Source organism: Thermobia domestica, unplaced genomic scaffold (assembly GCF_964235325.1).
Source record: "Thermobia domestica unplaced genomic scaffold, izTheDome1.hap1.1 HAP1_SCAFFOLD_1034, whole genome shotgun sequence".
Classification (NCBI taxonomy): Eukaryota; Metazoa; Arthropoda; class Insecta; order Zygentoma; family Lepismatidae; genus Thermobia; species Thermobia domestica.
Genome location: NW_027656744.1, coordinates 37,428 through 64,690, shown reverse-complemented (window position 1 = coordinate 64,690; position 27,263 = coordinate 37,428). Strand labels below are relative to the sequence as shown.

The following is a 27,263-nucleotide window of genomic DNA, read 5'->3' as shown; positions in this document are numbered from 1 at the left end:
CAATATCTCTTACTATCTTTGTTTAAGGAAATTAGTAGGCTATTATAACCGGAAGCAGTAGTAAATTACAACTACTTCTACTTTTGGTACAATATTGTGGGTTGTGATGGTATGTTCTGTTGACACCCAGAATTGTATGCAGAAAACCACTTGTCCACCATCTATTACCAATTTTGTTCTATGGCGATAAGTGTTGAAACCGAAAATTTGTGATTTGAAACACTTCTGGTTTGAATAAAAGACTAATGGAGATGGTGAAACCTATTCTTGAAAAGCTGTCAAAAAAAAGCTTCTTAACGTACCGTACCGTTTTTGCCCTGATACTTGCCGACGGACGGATGGACGGACAAAATCGTTCTATAATACTTCCGACATTTATACACAGTATAGTTTGGAAGTCTAAAACAGCCAGATTTGTTTAGTTTCTTCAGGTATTGCCTAGTGTTGTAAAATTTCAGGAAATTTTGAACCTGCTGGTAAAAACAGTTTTTTTCCGGTTTCTTTCCGGAAAAATTGGGAAAATAACCAAAATCTTTGTATTAGGTTAGTTTTACTAGTAATGGGACCTTCTTTTTCGAACGCGTGAGAAATTTAAGTTGAGAAATTTCAATATAGCTAATATTAAAAAAAAAAAATGGAACTCTTCGAAAATAAAATTGTTGTAATTATTCTAGAAAATTAATAGTCTGTACACATTTCCTTTATGTGCCTTTTAGTCGTTTACACCTGGATGTGCATTAATTACAGGACTTTTACAATTGCATACACATCTACCACCATGAAGCGTTTCTGTTGCAACAAATAGGGCTCTTGATTGAAACTGAGTTCTTAATGTGCCCTTTGATCTGGTGAAATTTTGTTAACTTTAACCAAATTATTTCTTAAAAGAAAGAGCAGTAGGTAAATTTCTCTATTACTCATGGAGTTAGATATATAATTACTATCATTTAATATTCAAATACAGAATTTACTATAAACTTTATGCACAAAATTTTGTAAGTAAACAAATACCTGTTTTCTAGGTAAGTAAACAAATACCTTACAAATGTCTGTAAAACGGTAACTTTATATTACTTAAGATAATTTTAATACGTCTATATTAATTAATCTAACTAGGATTATATTTTAGTATCTTTTGTAGCCATAACTCCATTCTATCACGGTGAGTACTTTAAAGGAGTGGTATAAATATGTTTGTTGCCACAAAATTTCCCTATTCCAATTCAAGAAATATAACTATTCACTAATCTTAACTGTAAACTAGTAAATATTAAATAGTTTTCATTTTAAAAGCATAACGTAGTAAAATATTCGAAAATTTCAATTTTTCCCAATTTTTTCGTGTTTTTCCAAGCTCAGGGAAAAACGGTAAAAAAACTGGATTTTTACCCAAAATTTCCGGTTTTTTTCAGGCCTTTACAACACTAGTATTGCCAGTGATAGTTTGTGACATGAACCGAATTTTTAATCTTACGTTTCATGAGAAAGACCCTGTGAGCTGACGGAGACGGATGATTAATGGGAGTGAATGATTATGAAAGGAATGATAGCTGGAATGAGAATGTGGGAGGAAAACAGCAAACTCCGAGAATATCCATAGACATTATATTGTCCACCATAAAACTCACATGGCTTTTGATCGAACCAGGAACCCCATGCACCAGAAGTGAGCACCCTAATACTTACTTTAATAATTGTCAAAACCGGAACCTTTCCCTCTTCCTTGTTTCTTAGTTCATCCGAAGCTAAAGTTTATGAAAAGCAAAGCCCAACAGAAGCATGAACACTAACAAATTCGAGAATTAAAAACATTCATGCTCTTCAATGGATCTTACGTAATTATATGATATTAGCTGAAATGCTTATTCTTCGCACGGGGAGAATTTGAACTCCCTCCTTCCTTAGTAATACATTTCAACGGAGTTTAATGACAAAAATTAGTAATATCACCGTATTTTCACTACCACCCCTCAACTTCTCAATGTGGAGGGGGCTGAACTTGCAATTAAACAGCATTAAGAATGCCATAATTCTTCTCAGCGACCCCGAAAATTATGGATTGGACACTAATACCGGTCATTTTCGATTATTTTTACATGTTACTCTCCTTCCCAACCCTCTCACCCTTTCTTACACAACCCCATGCTGAATGTGATCAATGTAATATAATAAGATCTTTGGGAGGAGCAAATCATGCCAAATATAATTTTAATTGGTTTAATAGTTGTCACGTATTAGGTCAGTACACGTAACTCGGGTGGGCGGAAACTAACTCCCTAGTTTCAATATGTTTTCCTCCTAAAATTTTGTAGATATAAACTTAATTTCTTGGACACATTCTTGGCGTAACAGTTTATTATACACTATTATCTTTCCAAAAATGTATGCTCTAGTATTTTCTAGACACTGCCTCAAACGTGCTATGACCCTCCTCAAGCCCTCAGCAAAAACACCACTTATGAACCTATGCATCTTATTGCCATGTTCTCCAAGAGTTTTGTGGGTTGTTGCGATACACTTCTTCCTTAGTCTATCCCCATTTAAAAAAAAATCACATGTTGTGAGGTCTGGACTTCGCGCTGGTCATTCTGTGGCACCCCCGCGAGCTATCCAGCATTCTTGGAAATTCATCAAATCATTGTCTTTCAGGCAAGGCTTAATAAGGGGGAGATCCGTCTTTCATAAATAACGTTTATTTGACTCGTCTCGTTCAGAAATTATAAATTATACATTTTCTAACATTTCTAGGTATCTGTAAGCGTTCATAGTGTCTCTCAACAGATAGGATCCAATAGTGAGGGTAGAATCCACTATTGAGGAATCCAGTGTGTGAGGTTAATCCACATCACACTGTCACTTCCGGCTTGCTTTGCACTTTTCAATTGTATCTTTGAGACAGTACCGTGCCGTGAGGGGGGCGACGGCGCGGGCGCCGAAGTAAGGGGGCGTAAAACTCAAGAGAAAAGGGAAAAAATCGGAAAACTTACTTGGAATATATGTATGAGGATTCCGTTGTATACTCTTGCTCCGGGCGCTGACTTTATACGGCATGACACTGCTTTGGGATCACTTTCTGCTTAATAATGGCTACATATTTTTTTTAAGTAGGTGTATATGATCTTCATCCCATGGGAGCATCATTTCACAAAATTCAACATGTCTATCGCAATCATTTGCATAAAGCATTTATTCATAATGAGGCTTCTATGGCCCGTGATGTAACACTCTGGAGAATTGCACACACAGAATAGCGTGTAATGCCACTGTCTCTTGCAGCCTGCTTTGTTGATTTTGAAAGGCTTCGCTCGAACACCTCCCTCATCATGGCCACCTTTTCTGATGCCGAAGTTGAAGATCTACCTGATTTCTTAATGTCCACGACACTTCCGGTAGTCATTAATTTTCTGTGGCAATTTTTAATTATTTTTACATCCAGAACAGCTTGTCTCCCATGTTGATCCCCTGAATCTAAATTACAGACTGCCACACCTCAAATCTTGCTGCATGTTTGGCTGTCTTCTCGATGCTTAATCCTCCTGACATCTCTGTGGCTTCCAAGAAAGAAAAACTCCACAGGATGTTTAAAAAAAGAAGAAGAAGAATGACATACTTTACTCTATAAAACAAAATAACTTTCATTGCTACTTACACATACCATCAATGGAAATTCACAATTCGAACTATGAAGTTACCTTCTGCCCACCTCTCTATATATAATGTGTTATTGTAAGTTTTCACATTTGAAATATGTAATAACATGATGTAGTGTCATTTGGAAAAGTACCACTTTATGTTGAGTCGGCAACACTGTTATACCGATTGTATTGCAGTGTATGTCAATGTCTCCCTTTTGATATTTAAATAGTACAAAATTTCAGCGTTTTGTATCTATTAGTTTAAAAGTTACAAGGAAGATGAACACAATATATAACCTGTACACAGTACACAGGGCGTCTCAAAAGTCCTCTGACATAGGGTAACTCTGTTATCAGAGCTACAACAAAATGTAAAAGGGAAAACCGTCTCCAAATATGACGTTTTCAATCTAAAATGAAGGATTTCTTTTAAATCGGACGAGTCGTTTGGGCTGTACACTCTTTATGCGCCCAATGTTAAATGAAAATGAAACGTTACCATTTACCTGGATCCACAACATAAGTGAATGAAGTTATTGTCTGTTATGCAAATGTGTCGATGGCCAGCCCCCATTTCAAACATGCCCCCATTCACTGTACTCTTACATAATGTGTCCACTGTCCCGTCCTTCCCTCTCCCAGCCACAAGTAAATGACAACATTGCATTTTCATTTATCATTGAGCGCATAAAAAAATGTATGGCCCAAACGGCTCGTCCGATTTTAAAAAAAATTCTTCACATTAGATCGAAAACATTATATTTGGAGACGGTTCCCCTTCTTACATTTTATTGTAACTCTGATAATAACACAGTTACCCTATGTCAGAAGACTTTTGAGACACCCTGTATATAGGATGGGCCATTTATAACCTGTAATTCTCTTCTAACCTGAAACTAACGGACAAAAAGGCAAAAAAATTGTAACGAGCAAACATCAGCAAAGAGGCATTATTCGACATACCATGTGATACCATGAAGTTAACAGTGCCACCAAGCCAACATAAAGATGTAACATTTTTGTTTTTTCAAACGGCACCATGTCAGTTTATTACATACTTCAAATCTACATATAAACGAAAACTTACAATGTCAGACTTTTTATTCAGTATTGCGAACTAAAGATGTTATAGTATCCTTTTATCTCCCTATTCTTAATGACCTTGAATAGTATGTATGCCGTTTGCCTTTCTATTCCACAGCTCGGATGTATCTTTTTCAAATTCATTTCAAATTAAGCCCTATCATCCTCGCATACTACAGTTTCTACTTCAACATCTAGATCACGCGATATATCCCTACTCTCATACAAGCTCTCAACATATTTTCTCCATCTTCGTAATATTCACTCTTCTCGTTGACTCCCTTCCCATTTTTATTATCAACTTTTTTTATTCTATCATCATATCCTCTTGCTTCCTCAAATTTTCATAGATTTTACCTCCTTATATATAATTCGCAACTGTTTCTAATTCTTCTATATTCTCATATTTTCTTTCGTAAAATACTTGCTTTGTCTGTTTCACTTCCTAACTCATTCAATAGCTTCCTTTATCTCTTTTTGCTCTCTTCAAAGTTGATCTGTTTCCAATTCCTCCTTTCCCTCATATTCTGTGATACCTGTTCTTCATCCTATGATTTGTTAGCTGTTTTCCGTTCGTGTTAACCTACTACTTCTTCTGCAGCCTGCTGAATGCAAAGTTGAATATGCTTCCGATGCCTCTTACTACCTAAAACTATTTCTTCCTCGTCTGAGAACTCTTCTTCGATTTTCTTACTTCCTCATTTTTCATCTTTTTAGTATTTAACTTCTTGTTGCTTACTCTTTTTTTCTAATCACCTTCTTTATGCAAATATCCACTTCAGATAGTACAAGGTTATGATAAGAGAAAATGTCGACCCCAGGAAGAGTCTTCGCATTTTTTCAAACTATTTCGATATTTTTACTGAATCTTAACGTAGTCTATTTAATATCTTCTACCATTTATTGAGGATCCTCATGCATATCTTTCTCACTTTTGCTGTTTTAACTAAGTGTTCCAAATTACTAGTGAATTGTGTCTACAGAAATTGACCAGTCCCTCTCTCCTCTTTCATTTCTTTTAGCTAAACCATATTTTCCTACAACACTATCCTCTTATTCCTCTCTTACAATTGAATTAAAATTTTGCATTCCTATTGTGCATACACCCCTCATCTCCCTGTCTAAAATTTCTTCTATTTTCTCATAATTATGCTATGCTTCTTTAGCTGCCTGCGCAGTGGTCGGTGAATATGTCTGTATCACTACTAGATCCTTATTTTTTAAGTCTTATCATCAACATGATTCTTATCATCAACAAATTATACTTTCACTACCTTCTATTTTAGGCACTTGCCAAAATTACTCCCACGCCTTTACGACTGTCTTTTTCATTACCTCACTACAACATTCTGTATTCCTCATTTCTCAATTCAACATAACTTCACATCTAACTTTACAAGTTCCTCCCAAGTCTAGATTATTTTGCTTAATTTCTTCTTTAATATTTTCTGTTATCCCTTCCGGTAACTTGGTACTACGTTCCATGTACTTATGTTAAACCTTTTCCTTTTAGTTGTCTTCTTAAGTCCACTGATCTTTTCTATACTTTTACTCTCTCCTTTAATGGTTCTTTCCAAGACATTTCCCTTCCACAAATCCGAACAGGAACACATTTTACCCCTCGGAACTGTATTTTGACTTACGAAAAACCCATGTGCATTTGATCTCTTTCCGCTGTCAGTAAACGAGGAAAAGATAAAGCGATAATTTCCTGTTGTCTCTCACTTTGCAGTGACCACGGCTGGAACTAACTGTACAACAGTACGTTGTATATTTTTTTACTTGTAAATCATTATTTTCTTGTAATTTTGGGCCGTAAGGTATTTTAAATATGTACTAGGCTGATTCTACCATTAGAAAAAGGGAAAGAAAAAGAAATAAGTTAGTTATAATGGCAATATAGAAAAGATATTCAAATGTTTTTTAATAATATGATTTTGGACGTCGTTGTCAGGACAACCGAAAATAAATAGAGCTAATCAGTTTAACGAGGTAGACATATTGAAGAAATAGTGTGTAAACGTAAAATGTACACTTCTCAGTTATGATCATTAAACAAAGTGTGAAAACAGATAAATAAAGATGTTTTAATAGCTCAATATTAAGGATAAAGAACCAGTGATCGTTGTAAATTGGTGCCGAAACCCGGGAGTGGGTTGTATCGTTTGGAAGTACAGTAAAAGCGATCAACATTGAGCCTGATATTAATCTACTATTTTGAGAAGTGGCAAGATTATATATAGAAATATTATGAGTGCTACAGATAGTGGAACGATTGACAATCAAACTATTCCTATTGTAATGAATTCTCCAGACAACATGTTAGATGTCTTAAGAGAAATATCACGACAAATTAAGGACCAAGCTCGACGTAGTGATGAACAGTTTGAAAAAATGAATCGACAATTTGAAAAACTGGACCAAAAGGTGAATCAACAAGCTCAACATTTGGCGAAAGGTTAGAGCAATTGCAGCAAGGTAATGATGGCATACAATAGCAATTACAACAGATGAATTAGCAAATTGTAGCCAAATTTGAACGCTATGATGAAGAAATAGAAAAGATAGTACAGAGATGCACCGATGTTCAAGACTCTGTAGATATTATAGAGACTGTGGTAAATGAACACACCAACCAAATTAAGCAGTTGCAGGATGAAGTGAATTTCATCAAAGAGAAGTGTATACATGAAAGTGCAGTGCATAATGGTGGGCACATGGATACTGTACACCCTACTTCCATCGGTTTGGAATCTACACGTCATCGTCATTCCAGAGCAACTCTTGAATGTAATAAATCTTCAAGCTGTACTGAAGATAGTACCGAAGGAGAAAGGAGAACGAGGCAATCATCCAGGCAGAAACGTAACCACAGGTATTTGAAGGTTAATACAGGTAACCCTTTGCGATTCAGTGAAGTAAAACCACTTACTAAATTTAGGGGTGGACCAGAAGATATGCCTGCGAGGGGGTTCCTAGAAAAATTTGAGAATGAATGCGAATTGATGGGCGTAAACGAGTCTCAATTTTTAAAGTTACTACCACATATATTATTGCCGCCTTGTCTAACATGGTTTAAGGCAATTAGGAATAGCTTCCGTACATATTCTGACTTTAAGAACGCTCTGCTATCTAATTACGAGAACGATTTTATGATAGCAAATAGGGATGCCATACTGAGAACGAAACCATTCAATCCTAAGGTTCATAAAAGTGTGACTGAATTTGTGGTTTCTACATATAACGATTTAAGATCATTAAATCCTAGTCATCCAGAATCCCGGATCATTGCTTCTATTCGAATCTTAATACCTTTTATATTACAGCAATTATTAATGTCCGCACAGTGTGTCAATTTTAACCATTTGATTATGCTTGTCCAAAATTATGAAAGTCAATCTGTAATGCAAAATGGTAATAGAGGGTTGGATAGAAGTCAAGGTAATTCTGGTCGTAACCATGTACAATATGCTCCAGTTCGCAACTTAAATGTACAAACTGAGAATACGTCTAACTCGTATCGTTTTAAAGGTAGAATGAATAGTCACAATGTTACCGGTGCTCAGACGCAGCCTAATCGCAGAAATAGGAAACAAGGAACTGTAGATGTAAACAACGCGCAAGACTGTATTTAGGTTTATGACTTTCAATGCAACTTAAACGAATGCGTTGGTCATGTAACTTAACCTAATGTAGGGGCGTCCGAAAGGATATATTCAATTGATTCTTGTTTCATTTCACTGTAAATACCGTTATGATTTCGTTTGTTATTTATACTTTATTTGAATTCTATGAAGATAATATAAATAATCGTAACACATTTATGTTATGTGTTTTCTTTGATATTTATATCTCATACTATTCGTCTGCTTTCCTATGATTGCAAAACGCAATATTAATCGCATTATTCGTGTTTCATGTTATAGAGTATATTTGAAAACATTTTTTGTAAAGCGAGGATATATATTGAAGTTAATAATTTAAGTTTTCTATAAGGAATTTGTATTTAAACAATTCTTACTTTTGTGTTCTTGTTACATTCGAATAATATGCTAATAATATAAATGTTAAAGAATAAAAGATGATATTTTTAATGTAAACGTATGAAAGTAATGACCATTATGTAAAATTGATGTCATGTATTTCATGGAAAGAAGTACGAGTAATGAAAATTAAAATTTATACGTTTTTCAAAGAACTTCGAAATTAAATGTTATTACGGATTCAGTTTTAATTTGCCTATAATATATGTATATTAACATCTTTAGCTATTGGCCCAAAGTCAATTAAATTTGTTAACAATTAACCTTTTTATGGTCCATAACGGACTTAAATTAAGTGACCGTAATTTTTTTGTGTGCCTTGTAATCAATGATTATAATGAAATATAATTAATAATAGTGTTTTAATGTAAAAATAAGAAAATGCATGTGTATTATGATATGGTATATATTGTATGTACGATGGGCACATAAGAAGTACCTAAGGTTAACGGTCCAGGGTTCTTTTTTCTTTTATTGAATAAATTAATAAAAGGAGAAGTCCGTCGAGCGCCATAATATACAACAGTACGTTGTATATTTTTTTACTTGTAAATCATTATTTTCTTGTAATTTTGGGCCGTAAGGTATTTTAAATATGTACTAGGCTGATTCTACCATTAGAAAAATGGAAAGAAAAAGAAATAAGTTAGTTATAATGGCAATATAGAAAAGATATTCAAATGTTTTTTAATAATATGATTTTGGATGTCGTTGTCAGGACAACCGAAAATAAATAGAGCTAATCAGTTTAACGAGGTAGACATATTGAAGAAATAGTGTGTAAACGTAAAATGTACACTTCTCAGTTATAATTATTAAACAAAGTGTGAAAACAGATAAATAAAGATGTTTTAATGGCTCAATATTAAGGATAAAGAACCAGTGATCGTTGTAACTGCATCCTATCTGACATTCAGTTCTTGGAGATAATAGTTTTATTTCTGGATATTGAGATGATAATTATAGTCTGTGTGATCGTTGTATGTGTAGTAAAGATGTCTTTTTGCAGTGAAGCATGCTTGTTATGTCTGTCTTTTTTAGTGATGCACATGCCACACTTATTTCTGCTATGTATATGCAGGTTTAGACTTAAGATCTTCTCAAAAGCAGTGGTTCTAGGCTTTGCCTTGCTGTGATGAAAGAAGAATCAACACTGAAGTGACTGAAGGTATAATTTCCTTGAATACAGCTTCTATGGTATGGCTGATTAAACCTTGTAGTTGTCTGAGGGTATCTACTGCAAATACTTGGTGTGTTACTTAGGATGTTTTCTTATGTTGTTTCTTGATTGCTCGTTGATTCTCTTTCTCGAGAATTTGTTGTTGAACACATTTTCACACTTGATCTTTTGCTTTATTGTAGTCCTTATCGTTAATGTTAGAAAGACAAAAGCCATGGTGATTGGAACGAAGAGGTCTGTGTCAAATATAAAAGTGGGAGGGGAGAAAATAGAACAAGTGAATAGTTTTCGATATCTGGGTAGTATTCTTAGTAATGACATGAAGTGCGAACGTGAAATAAAAGCAAGGGTAGGAAGTCTTTAAGAGGAAGAAAAGTCTGTTTTGTGGGACCTTGAATAAAGCTGAGAAAAATATTTGTAAAATGCTTCGTGTGGAGTGTTGTACTGTATGGGGCGGAAACGTGAACATTACGTAAAAGTGATGAAAAAAGACTGGAAGCATTCGAAATGTGGGTGTGAAGAAGAATGGAAAGAATTAGTTGGCTCTAGCGGAAAACGACTGAGAGGGTTTTAGAAATGGTGGGAGAGAAAAGAACATTTTTAGATATTGTTAAGAAGAGGAGAGAAATTGGTTGGGACATTGCCTGAAAAGAAATTGTATCATGAGGGACGTCCTAGAGGGTATGGTGGCGGGAAGGAGAGGGAGGGGCGAAGGAGACTACAATTAATGGATGATATAAAAACAGAAAGATCATACGTGAAGACGAAGAGGTTAGCGGAGGACCGTGGAGCATGGAAGCTTCTCAGCTGCTGCAAGTGACCTGCCAGTAAAGGCAGAATACCTATGATGATGATGATCGTTTCCTCAGACGTCGCCTTTTCCATGGGTGATAACCTGATCCTTAAATGGGCCTAAATGAGTCGGAACATTTTGCACGAAATTTTGCTTTAGAAGAAGATTTGGAGTCCGTAGAAGCTAGTTTTGATAGGGTCTCGATGGTATGATGATAATCCATTGACTTTGCAGTTTCACAAAAGTTTTTGTTCAGTTATTGTTTGAAAGAAAAGCAATGATTTTTTCTTATTTCTACAATGTTGGATAAGGTTTTCAAATTAGCAGAAATTCCAGTATGCTTCTGAAATCTTTATTGAATGTTTCTTCTTGTCGATTGTGACTCCTTTTTTTTTGGATGACTTGCGTGATTTATTGTGGATTTCTTGAAAATAACCATTGAGTTTTATAGGCCTGTAGATAGGTTGTGCCCTTATTAAGTTATAAAATGTTACTTTTGAAATATACATCTATATCTTTGATATTATCTATTTTGAGCGCGTTAATCAGTAGGTCACGTCTTTTATAGCCTCGCTGTTGAAAGGGACTTTAAACTCGAAATCAACTCAACAACTTCCCTGATCACGTATGTCAAAGTAATGTCTGCGGTTTTCTCTGCTTGTGATTTTTCTTCTTAGATTTAATATTAGGTTCTCCGTAGGTGTGGGAGTATTACATACGTAAGATTCAGGCTCGCAGCCAGCCCAAAAATGCAGTGGTAGGCGGGGGCCGATCCAACCATATTATAGTTCATCACTATATTATAGCTCATTTGCAAGCCTACTGTGAATATGTTAGAAGGGGCAGTAAAACTTTAGGGGACCCTACATCCCTTGGATATGAGCCTGGTAATATTCCTTTTGGGAATATATTTCTTCTTTGTTTAGATACAAGAAAAGACAATCGATGTTTCCTACACTGAGAAAAATCCGTTCTCCGGACAGTGGTATATTGTACAAATATACCGAATCCTCTTGCTTATTACAGAAATCAATACGGAGCATACGTTATCCATATTCTACATATTCACTGCCCTTATATGTTACATCATGCCGTTACAGGATGTCATATCTAACAGTTTTCCTTATATTATATACATATTTGTACGTTATCTTCATCAGCTATGTTATATACGTCCATTTGTATGTGAGATCCTGACCGCCTATATTATTTCATAGGAAAGTACGTACAGATGAAACACTTACACAGAAAGTATTATAAAACATGCATTTTCAGATATACGTTTGCTGTACGTTAAGTCCAAAAACTACAGGATTTACAAATGTAACATATGCTTTTACGTACACAACATACATTTCTTTCTCAGTGTAATCAATCTAAAATGATTTCTTGTAGCGGTTGCTGTACCTGAGATTGCCTATCTCCTATCTTTTTTATGTTTTCTTCCTTTAGAAGTATTTTTTTTTCTTCATTTCTCATACGCGGGACGATAAGATTCTTTTTCTGTGAATCTACTGCTAGTACTGGAGTAACAGTTCTCACCGAGGTTTCAAGTGTACTTTACTGCTTTCTTTATCTTTTTTATTCAACCCAGAATAAACTCAAGTAAACAGAATATTTGTAGGAAATAACTTTTGACCGAAAACCTCGAAATAGTGGTGGTGCTGGTTTACTATTGGCGCACCACATTTTGGAAGATTTACAGATAAAATTCAATACCTTGCATTAAAAGACACACACACACACACACACACATATATATATATATATATATATATATATATATATATATATATATATATATATAGATAGATAGATAGATAGATAGATAGATAGATAGATAGATATAGATATAGATATAGATATATAGATATACAAATTTCTGCGAGCGATAGAATTAAATTCAAAGAAATACACTTGTATTTTATGCTTACTAGTGTAGAGTTACTCGTGTAAAATCATTACAAGTGCTTTATGACGGATAAAATAAGTGAGTGCATATGAAAGATGACTGTATTAGAAACTATTTTCCACTGGCGTAATTCTGCACAGTGCACAGAAGCTGTATTTTATGTTTACAAGTGGGACGCTGCTAGTATCTAACCATGACAAGTGCTATTGAAATTCGTATCATTGCCAAAACCCATTTGTTTTTATTACCTTCGCTTATGCGTATACAAACCCACCTTCGCTGACGTGCCTACTCCTTTCGGACGCACCCCTTCCTAACGCTCGGACCTCCCAGCTTCACACTACACTGACTCGGTTCGATAGCATTCGTGCTTTTTTAGTTTCCATCTAGTATAAGTTGGTTTGTGTTTTTTGCACTGTAGTTTTTATGCACACATCCGGACGCCGTATTTATGCGCAAATCGTAAAAGAATTGTAATTTTTCAACAATTGCTTATGATGGCCCCAGCGAAAATAATTTAGGTAACAATAAGAAAGAAATTAGTGCAAGAAATCTAATTTTTTAATAATTATTTTGAGTAGTGCGCCGAAAGTAAACCTGCATGATAGTGGCACTATTACTTTGATGTGCTTGTCTATGGGTGGTATGTAAGGTGCTGAGAAGCCACTAGTTTTCGTTCATAGATAGCACTACGAAAAAAAATGAATATATTTAGAGTTCAAAGCCGAACACCTTGTTGTTGTAGTTGCGAAAATTCATTGTTCTAATGTAAAAGTTTAACAACATAATCGTAAAAAATAAATGCTACACTTACGTTTCAGGGAAGGGCTAGGGGGCAATTGCTCCCCCCTGAGTTTAAGAAAATCGTATTTTTAATCAATTGTACAGTCATATACTAATTTAAAAATGTGAAATTCTTATATGAGGGGAGTATCTTACCGCCCTCTAGCAAGGTCTGAAATGATGCTGTTGTTATGTTTCTTAATCACTTTACTCGTATCGAGGAAATTTATTGTCAAGAATCATTATTCCAAGAATAAACTATTACCAGAATTAACTTACTGTTGCCAAATATCCTAATAACATTTTCAATACTTTCTTTGTAATAAATAACACTTATGGTGTAAAAATACTTTTATTTAATAGATGATAATTAACATTTTTCAAGTTAACATCAGATTCTATTTACAAATCAGTAGTTACAACTTATAATAATTTTCATTGCTATTCACTTTTTTTTCATTTCTTATCTAAGATAGGGATAACCTGAAACCAGATATTTTAGTGCAAGTTACAACATATTGTGCAACTAAAATAAACAGCGGGAAAGAGTTTAAACAAGTTTTTAACACAAAGTTTTCGAGTTTATTACTATTATTACTACTGATACTCACTGGCACTGGGCAAAGAACTCCTCTATTGCATCTGACATACGAAATCTAAAATTTGAATCTGATTGAAAAGCCTGCAAAGCTAGTGCTGATCTGTCCACTTTAAGAAATCTATCAACACCGTCTGCAGATGACACATCAACAGCTTTGGCAAATGTGTCGTCGTCCATTAAAATAACCCCAAAGTAAACAACAGCTGCTATACGACCTAAATTTCGGTGTTCTTCGAAACTAGCTTCCAGATTTTCCAACGAAAATTCTGGAATTTTTACATTATATTGATTGAGGACACTTGTAAATGATGTGTAATATGCACTCAGCAACTCGTGTAAATACTTATTTCTGACTTTTGATGTTGTGGAAATATGTAAAAACATAGCAATGTCATTAACGGGGGGACAATATTTTATCAACTGCAAATCCACAAATTTTACACTGTTTATAAGCCCTTTGTCATCATACCGCACCATAATATTATTCACCCACAAATCACCATGACACATGACATTCAAATATTTCTTCGAAGTCTTCGTCAGTTCCCACATAGTGTTCCAGACTTCGAGAATTTTCTCTTCTTTAGATTCCATGAAATTCTTAAATTTAGGCACCAAAGTTACGAGGGATTTTAAACACCTATAACCACATTGTAACCATTCGTAACAGGGATATCCCTCCTTCTTCACAAACATTTTCTCTGTTAAATCATACTTTTCGTTCAAAGGTATACCTAACTTCTTTTCCAACACAACTGAAGCAGCGTGGAATGTTCCTAAATGTTGTAGAATCACAAGACACTCTTCAAAATTTAAAGCCTTTCTTCTTTCCGGAAGAACATAGTCTTGTATTTTCAAATTCTCCAACACTAGCTGTCCCATATGAGCTAAGTAACAAGTTGGTACAGGTAGATTTGTTTCTGGCACATAGTATTTAAAATCGGAGACTATCTGTTTATAAAAAAGAAGCTCTCTTTCAAATGAGCCCATTTCATCAGCAAAGTTTCGTTGACTTTCTTGTAAAGGGTGGGCTTTCACAAATAAGTGCAACGTTTTATGTTTATTTTGTTGTAAAACATTCACAACCAAACTTAGATGTATTCCCAAGAAGCCAGAAACGGAACCAATTGGTTCTAACTTGTAGTTTAAAATCGTGAAATCGGTGTCTTGCAAATATCTTTTAACGCATTTGTTGCACTCGTAGCTCGTTATAACTCCTGATATTTGTTGCGTGGTATCCATTTCTTCAACACGGTAACAGTGTTTTTCCTAGATAGTTTCTGTGTGATTGCGTAAACCGAAATGAAATAAGAGCGTCCTGAACTGTAGGTAATATTTATACGCTTTCGAAGAAGCCCACAAAAAGAAAGTTTGCTCCTCTGTTTAGTAATCGTGTTTTCACCATTTTCGCAAAAAATCTCGAAAGATTGATGTGTTATAAAGATGTGAAAAACTGGCAATATAGCAAGACATTGTTTTAGCACAGTGCATCGGCAGAAAAGGATAATAAATATAATCCTCGATGCCTTTTCAGAAGGTCTTTTCACATTAAACCTACTGTTCTACTCGTTCTTGTTTATTTTGGAATGTAAAAATTATTTTGCTGCGCATTTCAGTCCTTTTTACTTGTTACTATGCGTTTAAGATATGTTTCTAAATACCTGTGTGGTCATAGTTTAAGTTATTTCTGAAATTGCTTTTCTTGAATCTCCTACGTAACAGTTTGTTATCTTGATAATTCTGGAAAGTGTGATAAATTATACTTTTATACCGGTTTCGCAAATGTAATGCTATTGCTCTGCTTGAAAGGTAGGAAATGATAACCTTGTGCGCTGCCCGTAAGATTGAGGGATCGGGCCCAATGTTTTTAGTCATCAGTTCTTGATTTTACTCCACAAAATAATTATTTCCTCATTTCTAGAGCATTTTATTATTTTCTCCTTTTTTATACGTTTTATTAAAGCATTCTTTTTAAAATATTTTTAATAATTAACAACTTATACCTTTTAATCTTTATTTAATATCCTGCAATCAACTCTTTATAGTTAACTTCCTGAACTTGAAAACACTACAAAATTTTAATGACCGAGCTTACAATTTCTATTATTATTTTCTAAGGACATTTTACAAGACAAAACAGCTCATTCAAACTTTTTATTAACATAAAAATGTGAGTGCTCAATACTGTTGATAACTTTTGAAGTCAACATAACGTCTAGTCGCCTGCAACCAATCACAATTCTGTAAGTGTTTTGGTTGTACAGGGTGTCCGGAAAGTAGCTCAACTAGAAATTTTGGAGCATCATATGAAGTGAGAATCAATTGAGACTGCTGCCAATGAGAATGAACTATCAGCGTAGATGTTTTTTTTTTTAAGATATAAACCATGGGGAAGGGGTTCGACATTTGTCCTCATAACTGCCAGAGGCATTCGAATTTAATGAAAATTTTCTTTCACGAAGCGTGTAAAAGATTATGAAACAGATGCTACATTTGTTTGTGGGTAAGTGGAAATGTCAATTTTCTCCAATTTTCAGATTATAAATTATTGAATTAAACCTTATGCAAAATATAATTGATAAAGCTCAAGATAATATTTCGTGCTTGAAAGTGCGGAGTATATTAGAATTCCTGACCAGAAATTATTATAAATATATACAAATCATGTGTTACAGAATGGATTGACTGGGTGAGAATGTATTGTTCTCAAACAAGAAGGAAACATTGGCACCAGGTGTAAACATATCATGGCCATGATAACGGCGTGTCATAAAACACATATGCTTTCCGGCATTATGGCGTTATATGGCAACACTGATGGCACCAAGCGGTGTCAAGTCAACATATGTTCCTGGCCACCAACTACCCTAAATACAGACTTGCAAACAAAAAAAAAGAAAAAGAAAAGAAAAAGAAAAAAGAAAAAAGAAAAAAGAACTTGCAAGTCATTGAAGAACAGTAATGATCTAAATATCCCTGGCAACGGCTCCATCAATAATTTGCAAGTTTCTTGCTTCTTTGTGTCTATTCATAGAACAGTTGGTGTGTGTTATATCGAACCCAGTACAAAGAGGCAGGCATTGTTTTGCTTACTTAGTAAGCAAGTGTAAAAAATTTTTCCAGCGTAGACCTTTCGTTCCCCAGTTATTGGTCATCAAAACTGGAGTTTTGACTTAATCTTTTTTTTTTTTTTCAAAAATGAAATTCTTTAGTTTAACGCCTCACGATTATGTCCTTTAGGCTAAGGGAGACGAATGACTAAGGTAAGTGGATGATAATGGAAGAATTGGTGGAATAAGCATGTGGGAGGAAACGGGAGTTGATATAGTCCATCACAAACTTACTTGGCAGGGACCGAACCAGGGACTGTACACACCGGAGGTAAAACTCTTATCACTGAGCCACAATGCCCCTCATATATATATATATATATATATATATATATAGAGAGAGAGAGAGAGAGAGAGAGAGAGAGTTTAACGTTCCACAGTTATGCACCGGGGCTAAGGGAAACGGTGATGATGACATGAATGATAATAGTTTAATGACGAAGTGGAAGAAAACAGGAGAATCCCAAGAAAACGCACACATTTGGTGTTTGTCTACCAGAAAGCCCACTTGGCTAGAGCTATGATTAAATCAAGGACGCCCACATGCCAGAAGTGAATACTCTGTTACTCTTGGGTTTTAAAAGTAGCCGATAATAATAGGTAAACTTTGTGTTGGGTGAGTCATCGGTAGGTAGGTGTATTTGTGTGTATGTATATTCTGGGATAACTTTGGATGTGAAAATATTGATGATTAACTCTGTTAATTTGGATTGAGGGGTAAGGCGATGAAATATTCAATTTAAAAAAAAAAAGTTCTCCTCATGTGCTCATATAAAACGTTATTAGAAGGTCATAAGAATACTCGTGCTTAATCTAACAATGACACAAGACAGAAAAGGTTAAATTTTATATCAGATTTATCAAGTACCTCATAAACTGAATTCAGAAAAAAACGCGAAACAAAAAAATGGGAATGTTTAAAATTGCATGTGAAGTTTCCAAGGACATAACACTCCAAAGTTTTTGTTTGCGTATCTTTTCTGTTGCAGAGCAATAGGCACAAGTAATCTTATCATAGAATTGATAGAGAATGTAAATATTAAGAAAAAGCAGATATGATTTACTAAAAGTTGAATGGGTTCATATGAATGTATTTAATGCTATTTCAAGATAAGTAGCAACGTATGCAGAAAAGTATGTTTTCCTATTAATCCAGTTGATATTGCATAAGTATAATCGAGAAATATATATATATTAGGGCGGAGCGAAAAATCACTTTTTTATATATCGAAAACGCAATAGTGCGGAAAAGTTGTCAATTGATGTTGATAAAATACTGTAAAAATTTAGTCGCTGAAATCAAATATCTTCGGGTGGCGAATAGAAAAAAAAAGTGACTTAGGGTATGCAAACCCGCCGTACACACCACTGTTTTGTGTTTTTACGGTAAATGAACAAAACTTTTACCTATATTTCTTAACTTAAGCAGTCTATAAAACTGAAAAATTAATTTCGAGAGGATTTAGGCAGATTTAGAACCATAAAATAGCCCATTTTAGCAAAACAAAGTATTGTATACCATACACTGTAAGTGTGGTCTCATAAGGTCCCAGCATTGAATTAATACGCCGATAAATGTGTTCATTGTTCATTATAACTTTTCCTTCAATACTCTCCTTTAAAAAATTCTCATACTGCTTTTATACAGCTTACTTTGCTCCCCTGCGTAAGAATGCAATTTGGACTAGTCCAATTGATAGTGGCAGTATTGAAAAGAAACAACTGTAGTGTTCGATAACTTTGTTCGAGTGTGGAAGACGATCTTTTCAAGGTATTTTGCGGTGTTAACATTGCGTTAACATTCAGTGTTTACTTCGTTGTACGTAGTTGGTAAGTGTATAAACAGTTTGTTTGTGTACTGTAAATTAAACTTTATGTAGAGTGTGTGAGATCTGTATTTTATATCAATATTGAAACTCCAACCATGCCAAAGATAAGAATAAGATTAAGAACGACTCACCCTGTGTTTGGACATTCAGCTGAGCTTTTAGGTGTACAGTTGCCCACAAAATCAGACTAATGAAGCATTGTTTTCAATTGGTAGAGCTTGAAAAGTGTGAGAAAGAGTATGATCAATCTGTAAAGAAGATAGTGAGAGACGTCGCTCAATGTGTGAAATCTGTTTAGGACAAGGCCTCCATCCCTACTGTGCTATTAGAACGTATAATTCAGCTTCTACTTGCCTTGCACGGAAAGTATACAAGAAGTTTGTTAAATCTGAGAAGAAAATGAAAGCTTCTGCTAGTTTCCAGAAAAATGGATATATTTAAACAAGATTACACGAAATTATTTGATATATGTTCCTGTAAATGTCATGAACTTTCCATGTACTCATGTGAATTGAGAAAGAAAGTACATAAAAGAGTGGACATTTCTGCAAGATCAGAGAACAACACGAGTAGGCAGAATAGAGGCAGTTGACTTTAAACTAAGCGTACGCAATGAAAGGAAATCACGAGAGACCACCCTCCAACAGTCTTCTCACATATCACAAACGAGTACTTCTAATGAATTCCAGACATCATCTTCTGATGGCGATGAGTCAAGTGTTGATGATTACATTGCGAAACATGATATTAGAGAAAAAAAGTAGCAAGGAGCAACGACGTGTCCTTAGACCTCTCGTTATGCTGGCAGACCGATTTGGAGCATCTGATCGTGCAACTGCTTTGATAGCAACAGCTACGCTGCAATTTTTTGGAATAATTGATCCAAAGAATGCTGGCCAAACGATAGACAGCTCAAAAATCCGGCGAGAACGGGAAAAGATACTACAAAAGGAAGTGCTAATGACCAAAGGAAAGGTTCTTAGAGGTTTATACTTTGATGGCTCTAACTCTATGCAGGAAAGAGACTGGAGGTCGCTGATTTTTAGTAAAAAGATACCCTACTTGTAAAGATGGACCCAAACACGTGTGATTAATGAGAACTTCAAGATACATACCTCAAAATAAGCGGCAATTGGTTCAAGAAGTAATTCAAAACAACTGTTATTTCGCTCACGCGGAGAATATATTGCTTTCTATGGTTGAAAGGCATAGAGAAAGACAGTCAACGCAAGAGGAAACGCTAGGAACGAGAAGAGTAGAGATAATGATAGTAGCAACAGTAAGAAGAAACGAGGAAGACCAGCTAAAGACGACAATGAATCATATGTTAAAAAAAAAAAGCCAGCGCTCAATGTTAATGAAACGATTACACATACCTTATTAATTGGGAATCAGTTGAAGTGGCGCATCCTCCAGCGCTGACTTGTTTTCTAATAAAGAAATATACAGTAATAACCATGAACGTCCAGGCATAAAAGAAGCTTTAAAATACTCCTGTCACATCCAGAATACAGAACACTGCTTGAAACTTGTAACAGAAGCATCTGCAGCAGTTTGTGGCGGAGATAGTATTATCAGACTTAAACTAAAATTCCAATCTGTAAACCCAAAAGTAGAAACACAGGCAAACTATGCTTTGCAAAGAACCAAAGATCTAACTTTTAACACACTGTATGGATGGTAGGGTGGGCATAGGTGGGACCCGACCTGCGCCCACGTCCTCGCCGTGGTTCCTGGGTAGTTTCACTGAAACAAGCAGATAGGTGCAGAAAAAAAATATGTATTTTGTATTAAGTAGATTGTTATTTTGATCAAATTGGCTATTGTGTGATTCCAAATGTGCCTAAATCATGCTGAATGCTCTTAAATTTTATATATTACTTAAGTTAAGAAATATAGATAATATGTTTGTTCATTTACCGTAGAAACACAAAATATCGATGTGTACGACGGGTTTGCATACCCTATAAAGACACAAAATCTTTTTTGGCGATTCGCCATCCGAAGATATTCGAATTCAGTAACAAAATTTTCACAGTATTTTATCAACATCAATTGACAACTTTTTCGCACTATTGTTTTCGATATATAAAAAAGTGACTTTTCGCTCCACCCTAATGTGGATTCATATCCACAAACAAAATATTTAATCAAATATTTCTAACACTACTTATATCCATGCAGACATGAGAAAATCAGATATAGGATGCAGACTCCATATAAATAAAAATGAAATGAAATCTTCACGTTTTACGTCCCACGGTTATGCCGGCTAGGCTAAAGGAGACGGTAATGATAAGAAATGAATGAAATGGTGGAATTAGGAAAGTGGGAGGAAACAGGAGAACCCCGAGAAATCCCATGCATACGGTGTTTGTCCACCACAAAACACACTTGGCGCGAGTTAGGATCGAACCAAGGATCCCATGCACCAGAGGAGAATGCTCTACCATTGAGTCACCGCGGCCCCTCCATATAAATAAAGAAAGCAGTGATAATTATCTATCAAAAAAGACGAATTGAAACATGATCATAATGAAAATTAAGTCTTTTAGTATAGAACAGATCTACAACCTGTACGAAGTTGGTAACAGTTGGTTAGCGCGAGACGTGAAATCAATTAACAAATGTGGGTCTAGCCCGGTCCACAGAACTTTTTTACTATTATAATTGCTTTTTGATGTGAAAAATAAACTACTACATATGATTAAAACTCATCACGTTATTAAAGTAAGAAAGAGAAAAAATGCCATTCTTGATCTGTATTACCATTCTTCGCTTCTGTTTGCAAAACTTTAGAAATTATTTTCAGCATGCCCATTGGTGCACAAAGAAAACTTTCAAGTAAATTCTATATCTTGAAAGCAGTAATTTAGGGAATTTCATAATCAGTTTTCACATTACTTATCGTCTCGAAAATGATATAACTGTCTCGTCTCTTCACTACTTAATTAAATGCATTATAGAACTTTCCCCTCTATCTACGTGTTTCATAACAGACTTCCCTATTAAATGTTAAAATTTATCTGTAAACATTTATTGAGGTGAAAGTTCTATATTGTATTTAATTAAGTATCGACACTTCGAGACGAGAAAGTCATAATTTTCGAGCCGAGACAGCATTTTGATGAGACAAGTCGAGATTTTAAACTCGTATCGTAGTGATGCCACGCGACAATATATTTCTCGTGTATCGTTTCAATAACGAGTGGAGACTTCGAGACGAGAGGCGTAAAATGTTCAATACGAGACGCCGTTTCCACGACACCAGAAGTGATAGGCAAAAATCTAGTCTCGTCTCCTGTCGTGGCAACTAGGGATTCGCACGAGACTAGTCGAGACAAGATTTTCCTGAAAAAAATTCGAGTCGAGACACGGCTCTTCCAATAGAGAAATATACATTTTTCGAGTCGAGACATCATTTTTACAGCACATTTTCGAGACGAGACAGCCACAAATCTTGTCTCGTGCTCATCCCTAGTGGCAACACTATTAAATTAGGTAACTTTGTCTTCGAAAAACTTTAAGTATCAGTAACCATCGAAAATATTTAATTAAATGAACAAGTGGTGAATTCCTGACGCTTATTGCATTTCGGGCACTTTGAATGTAGTTATTCACTAAAAATTACATTAATATTGCTTTAAGATGGAAATGGGAGTACTTGCAACGAACTTTAAAAAAGTCGTTACTGAATTCTCTTGTCTGTGCGTGTGTGTGTTTCTGTTATTTATATTTTTTTTTTTTTCAATTTTGAACCATTCATTCGATAGAGCATCAAAAACTATTTGAAAGAAGTGATGGAATTTTTCGCGTCACTCTTACCGTTCCCGAGATGTTGGCCAAAAAATTCCGATTTTAGAAGATTTAAGTAACCATATCTCGGGAACCGTAGGTCAGAGAGAGGTGACATTAGTGTTGATCGATACCTAAGAGGATGGTGAACATTTTGGTACTAAATAGTATTCGGTGGCCACTGGCCAACTGGGTACCGTTCCCGAGATATTGGCCAAAAAATTCCGATTTCGGGAGATATAAGAAGCCATATCTCGGGAACCGTAAGTCATAGAGAGAAAATATTGGTGTTCATCAATACCTACCAGGTGACCAAAAATTGACACTAAACTCTGTTTTCAGTAATGTAATACTACCATGGCATCTATGCTGTAATTTGATACCCCAAAAGTAAAAACATTTAAAAATTATATTATTGGATATTATTTACATTTATCTACGTAATGCATAAAGAAAGAAAGAAGAAAAATAATTTCAACACGACCAAAATTAATTCGGGCAATAAAGAGTTAATTTACTGCCAAAACTTGTATGTCTATGTATTAAAATGAATTCAAGCCTGAATTTAAGGAATATCACCTAAGTCAGAAGACAAATTTTCAAGCAGTCTTACGCATGCTACAGAATTCATTCCATTCAGACCAAACTTGGCATGTAGTTAGATAGTTGTTAATAATATAGAAGTGGTGATGTAAGAAGTTTTACAGCATACTATCAAGTAAATGCATCTTTTTTTCCTGTTATATTCAATACTGTTTTCTATTAGTTTTCCCAGTATTACGTAGTAGCTTGATAAACAGAGAGTCTGCTAATGCTATTTAATCACACAATGACTTTCAGACCGTCTCACCTTCGGAAGAACGTTTCTAAATAAATATTTAAAAATACATGCACTTGAGCATTCATTGCTTAGTAATCACCTTTTTTGACTGTTTATCTCAAGAAATGGATGTCCAACGTAACATCATAACACTAAGTTTAAATGTCGCAGTACTACTTTTATAAATTTCTTGATATAATTGAACTGTCATGTAGTTTTCTGAATAATTGTAAAGGTTACCAAGAATTAAAGAAACGATTACACAATGTTGTTTTTTCCGAAGGTCAGAAATACAAGGACAAGATGACATTTAAATAATTTCTTCCACCATTCTACTATCTCATATCTTTCTTTATTTACATATATATCATCAGAGGAAGTTATAAAAGGTTGCTAAGAGCACTCTATATTTTTTGAGCATTCGCTAACTGAAGAAAGTAACTCGTAAGTCTACCATATGCACCATGGATATTCAGGACAAGATTAAACACCTCATATCCTTTAAAAAATGTGAAAAAGTTATTATAAAACACCTTCAAGATGAGAACTTCACCATTATAAACTACAAATTAGAACCCATAGGATCTGTTTTAGGTTTTATGGGAATCCATCTGAAACTGAGAATTGGTGTTCGGTGTGGCAGTGAATTGAAAACTTTCAAGTTCTTTGTGAAATGTTCCCCGTTACAAGATAGTCACAAGAATTTTGTCTTTGGAACAGGTGCTTCCAAGAAAGAAACAATGTTATATAGTCAAGTGCTTCCCGATATACAACGTCTAGTGCCTTATGTTGAACTTCCGTTTGCCGTTTCCCACTTCTCCCAACCAGAAATTCAAGTATTAGAGGACTTAACTTTGTCTGGGTACGTTGTACTTGACAAGAGGAGTGTACTGAATTACGATCAGTGTGTTCTTGTTCTTGAATCCATGGCAAAATTACACGCCGCCTCAAAAATCTTTGAAGCTAAGATGGGTAAACCACTACATCGTCTGTATAAGTTTTACGAAACTTTGTTTAATGATCTTGAAGGACACGCTGGAAGAATCTGGACTGAGTTTGGTTACCAGTCACTTCTAGCAATGATTGCGCTTCTACCACAACATAAAACAGTTGTCCATCACAACGAGAAGAAAATATTCAAATACTTTTATTCTGTTTGGAATTTAGTGAAACGATCCAACAAATATATGAATGTGTTATGTCATGGTGATGCGTGGATTAACAACTTAATGTTCCGTTATAGTGAATCTGGTAAGTTATCTGGTGTGAAGTTTGTGGATCTACAATTGAGTCGTTATGCCCCTGCCGGTACAGATATATCTCTGTTCTTGCACACAACAACTAGTAGACAATTTAGAGATCAGCATTTAGAAACATTTCTTCACATTTATTGGAAAACATTCATAGAAACTATTAGATATAGCAAAATAGACATCTATTCTACAAAATTTTCATTTGAAGCATTTCGAGAAAGTTACAAAGAGACTAGTAACTTTGGACGTATTGCTGCTCTGGTGTACTTGCCGTTAATTCTTATGGATGACTCAGAAATGAATAAAATTGTTGATACTTCTTCAGATGATGGATATGAAAAATTTATGAAAGAAGGTAGGGCTAGTGCTTTGTGTTCATACTTTGAAAAAGACCCAGTATTTAGGGAACGTCTTACAGAATCTATAGGAGAATTTCTTGAACATTGTGAATGACGTTCTATTGTTTTTTGTATGTGTGTTTTGTAAGTACAAAAATAATTGTGATTTTTGTTCATATTCTTTACATTCAAATGTACATATTAAATTTTCTAGAACACGATACAAATTTCTTTAAATTATTTCTCCCTTATACTGGTTAACATTACTCGACTGGGGGAATCAATGTACACACAGCACACAAAATTTTGGTATTCATATAAAGTGCATGTCTCTTTGCATGTCTACATGAATCTGACAAAATGCAGTAAACCATAAATACATCCGTGCTTGATCTTAAATTTCGAAAAGTGTTTGTTCGTGGAAGGTTTAGAATTCAAGATGGAGATTTATTTGCATCTCACATTTAGTAAAATTGTCATGCATTGTAATGGTAAAAATATATTTGTATTGAGAATAGTAAAGTCGTTTATACATATGTATTTTTTAAATGATACAGTCAAAAATTCGAACTTCATACTAGCCATCCCAACTGAGGTCCACATGGACCCATGTTCGACTCCTGGTGCCTGAGTGTTATGAACGAATTATGGTGGTTCGAATTCTTTTTAAACTGTAGATCTACTTCTCATATATCCTGCTTAAAAAGGGATGCTAAATATAAATAAATGAACAAACAATATAGAACTCCATACCCAGTGGTGGATCTAAACGGTAAAAGCTAGGGAAGGGGCAGCCGGAACCCATATTATCATAGGTGTATCATGAGTTTACTATAAAGTTTGAAAAATATATAAATAAGAGCTTAAATTATTGTTGTCACTCAAAAAATTGGGGAATACTGATGTACAATTATGCCACAAATTTTAGATTACAAATATGCTATTAGAAGTTGACAAATTTGATTATATTTTCTCCATATTGCTAAATGAGCAAAGGCTTTTTGTTCAATCTATTCGGGATGGAGTAAGCCAGATTTTCTTTTTATTTCCCACTTGAACGTATTAGATGTGAAATAAACTTAAAATAATGTAAGCAGTAAGAGTTATATACACTATATTGTAGGCTACGTGTGAAGAGTGAACAGTACAGAACAACGTGTATTTGCCATTCAAGAATTACTATATATATACGAAAGGAAAAGAATACCTAGTAGCAAGCACTGTCATGGGTTTCCTTAAGCCCGAGGTGTCGAGCTAAACAAAGGTTGTTAAATGTGATGTACATTAGCTGTATTTATTTAGTTTTATGTATGTACGAGTAATATTTCATACGTATTGAATATTATTAATTGGTTTATTGGTATGTATTTGCATCAATTTTCAGTAGCGAGGCTGTATTAGACGAGGCCTAGAGTTTAAAGTGTAATTTCAGTAGTGGTAGCAGATTATTCCTGTTTGGGGCGGTACCACTCGTTTTTGCAGTTTTCTTCCCCTCTTAAACTATTGCTAAAATCCTAAAATCCTAAAATAATAATAATAATAATAATAATAATAATAATAATAATAATAATAATAATAATAATAATAATAATAATAATAATAATAATAATAATAATAATTCATTTTCCTCACTGCAACAGAAAGAGAAAGCTTGTTTCCCTTCAGCTCCTAGAAACAGAAGTGCAGTGTTGCCAGGTCCCCAGTTCGAAAAGTCGCTACTGTGCAGTCAAAATTCCGCTACCCTTACTGAAATTCCGCTATTTTCCGCCACAGTATAAAATTAAACTTTAACGGTGAAAAAAAAAAAGTTTTTAACAAAACTGCAAAATATTTCACACATTAATAATGGGCTTAAATTCTAAATGGAAATCCCTGATTTAGTACTTCATTAAATTTTATGAATTAAAAAAGCAATTTCAGCCTTATTTCAATTAATATTATTAAATGAAAATCATGGTCAATGTTTATCATTCTTTTATTATAATGTTCTTTATTAACATTACCATTGTGTAACATCAGTTGTGAGTATTTTTCTTTTAAAAATAAAAGAAATTAAAGGAAAGGGACACATGTTTTATTCGTTACTGC

The 27,263-nt window shown here is 34.6% G+C and overlaps 2 protein-coding genes across 2 annotated transcripts; one reads left to right on the top strand and one right to left on the bottom strand.

Annotated features, from left to right (window-relative positions):
* Positions 1–13,895: 13,895 nt before the first annotated feature.
* LOC145677554 (uncharacterized) lies at positions 13,896–15,317 on the bottom strand. Its single transcript, XM_081748034.1, has one exon. The coding sequence runs from the start codon at positions 15,270–15,272 to the stop codon at positions 14,037–14,039; it is 1,236 nt and encodes a 411-aa protein (XP_081604160.1). The 5' UTR covers positions 15,273–15,317; the 3' UTR covers positions 13,896–14,036.
* Positions 15,318–24,020: 8,703 nt separating this feature from the next.
* LOC145677552 (uncharacterized) lies at positions 24,021–25,386 on the top strand. Its single transcript, XM_081748032.1, has one exon. The coding sequence runs from the start codon at positions 24,049–24,051 to the stop codon at positions 25,288–25,290; it is 1,242 nt and encodes a 413-aa protein (XP_081604158.1). The 5' UTR covers positions 24,021–24,048; the 3' UTR covers positions 25,291–25,386.
* Positions 25,387–27,263: the final 1,877 nt, after the last annotated feature.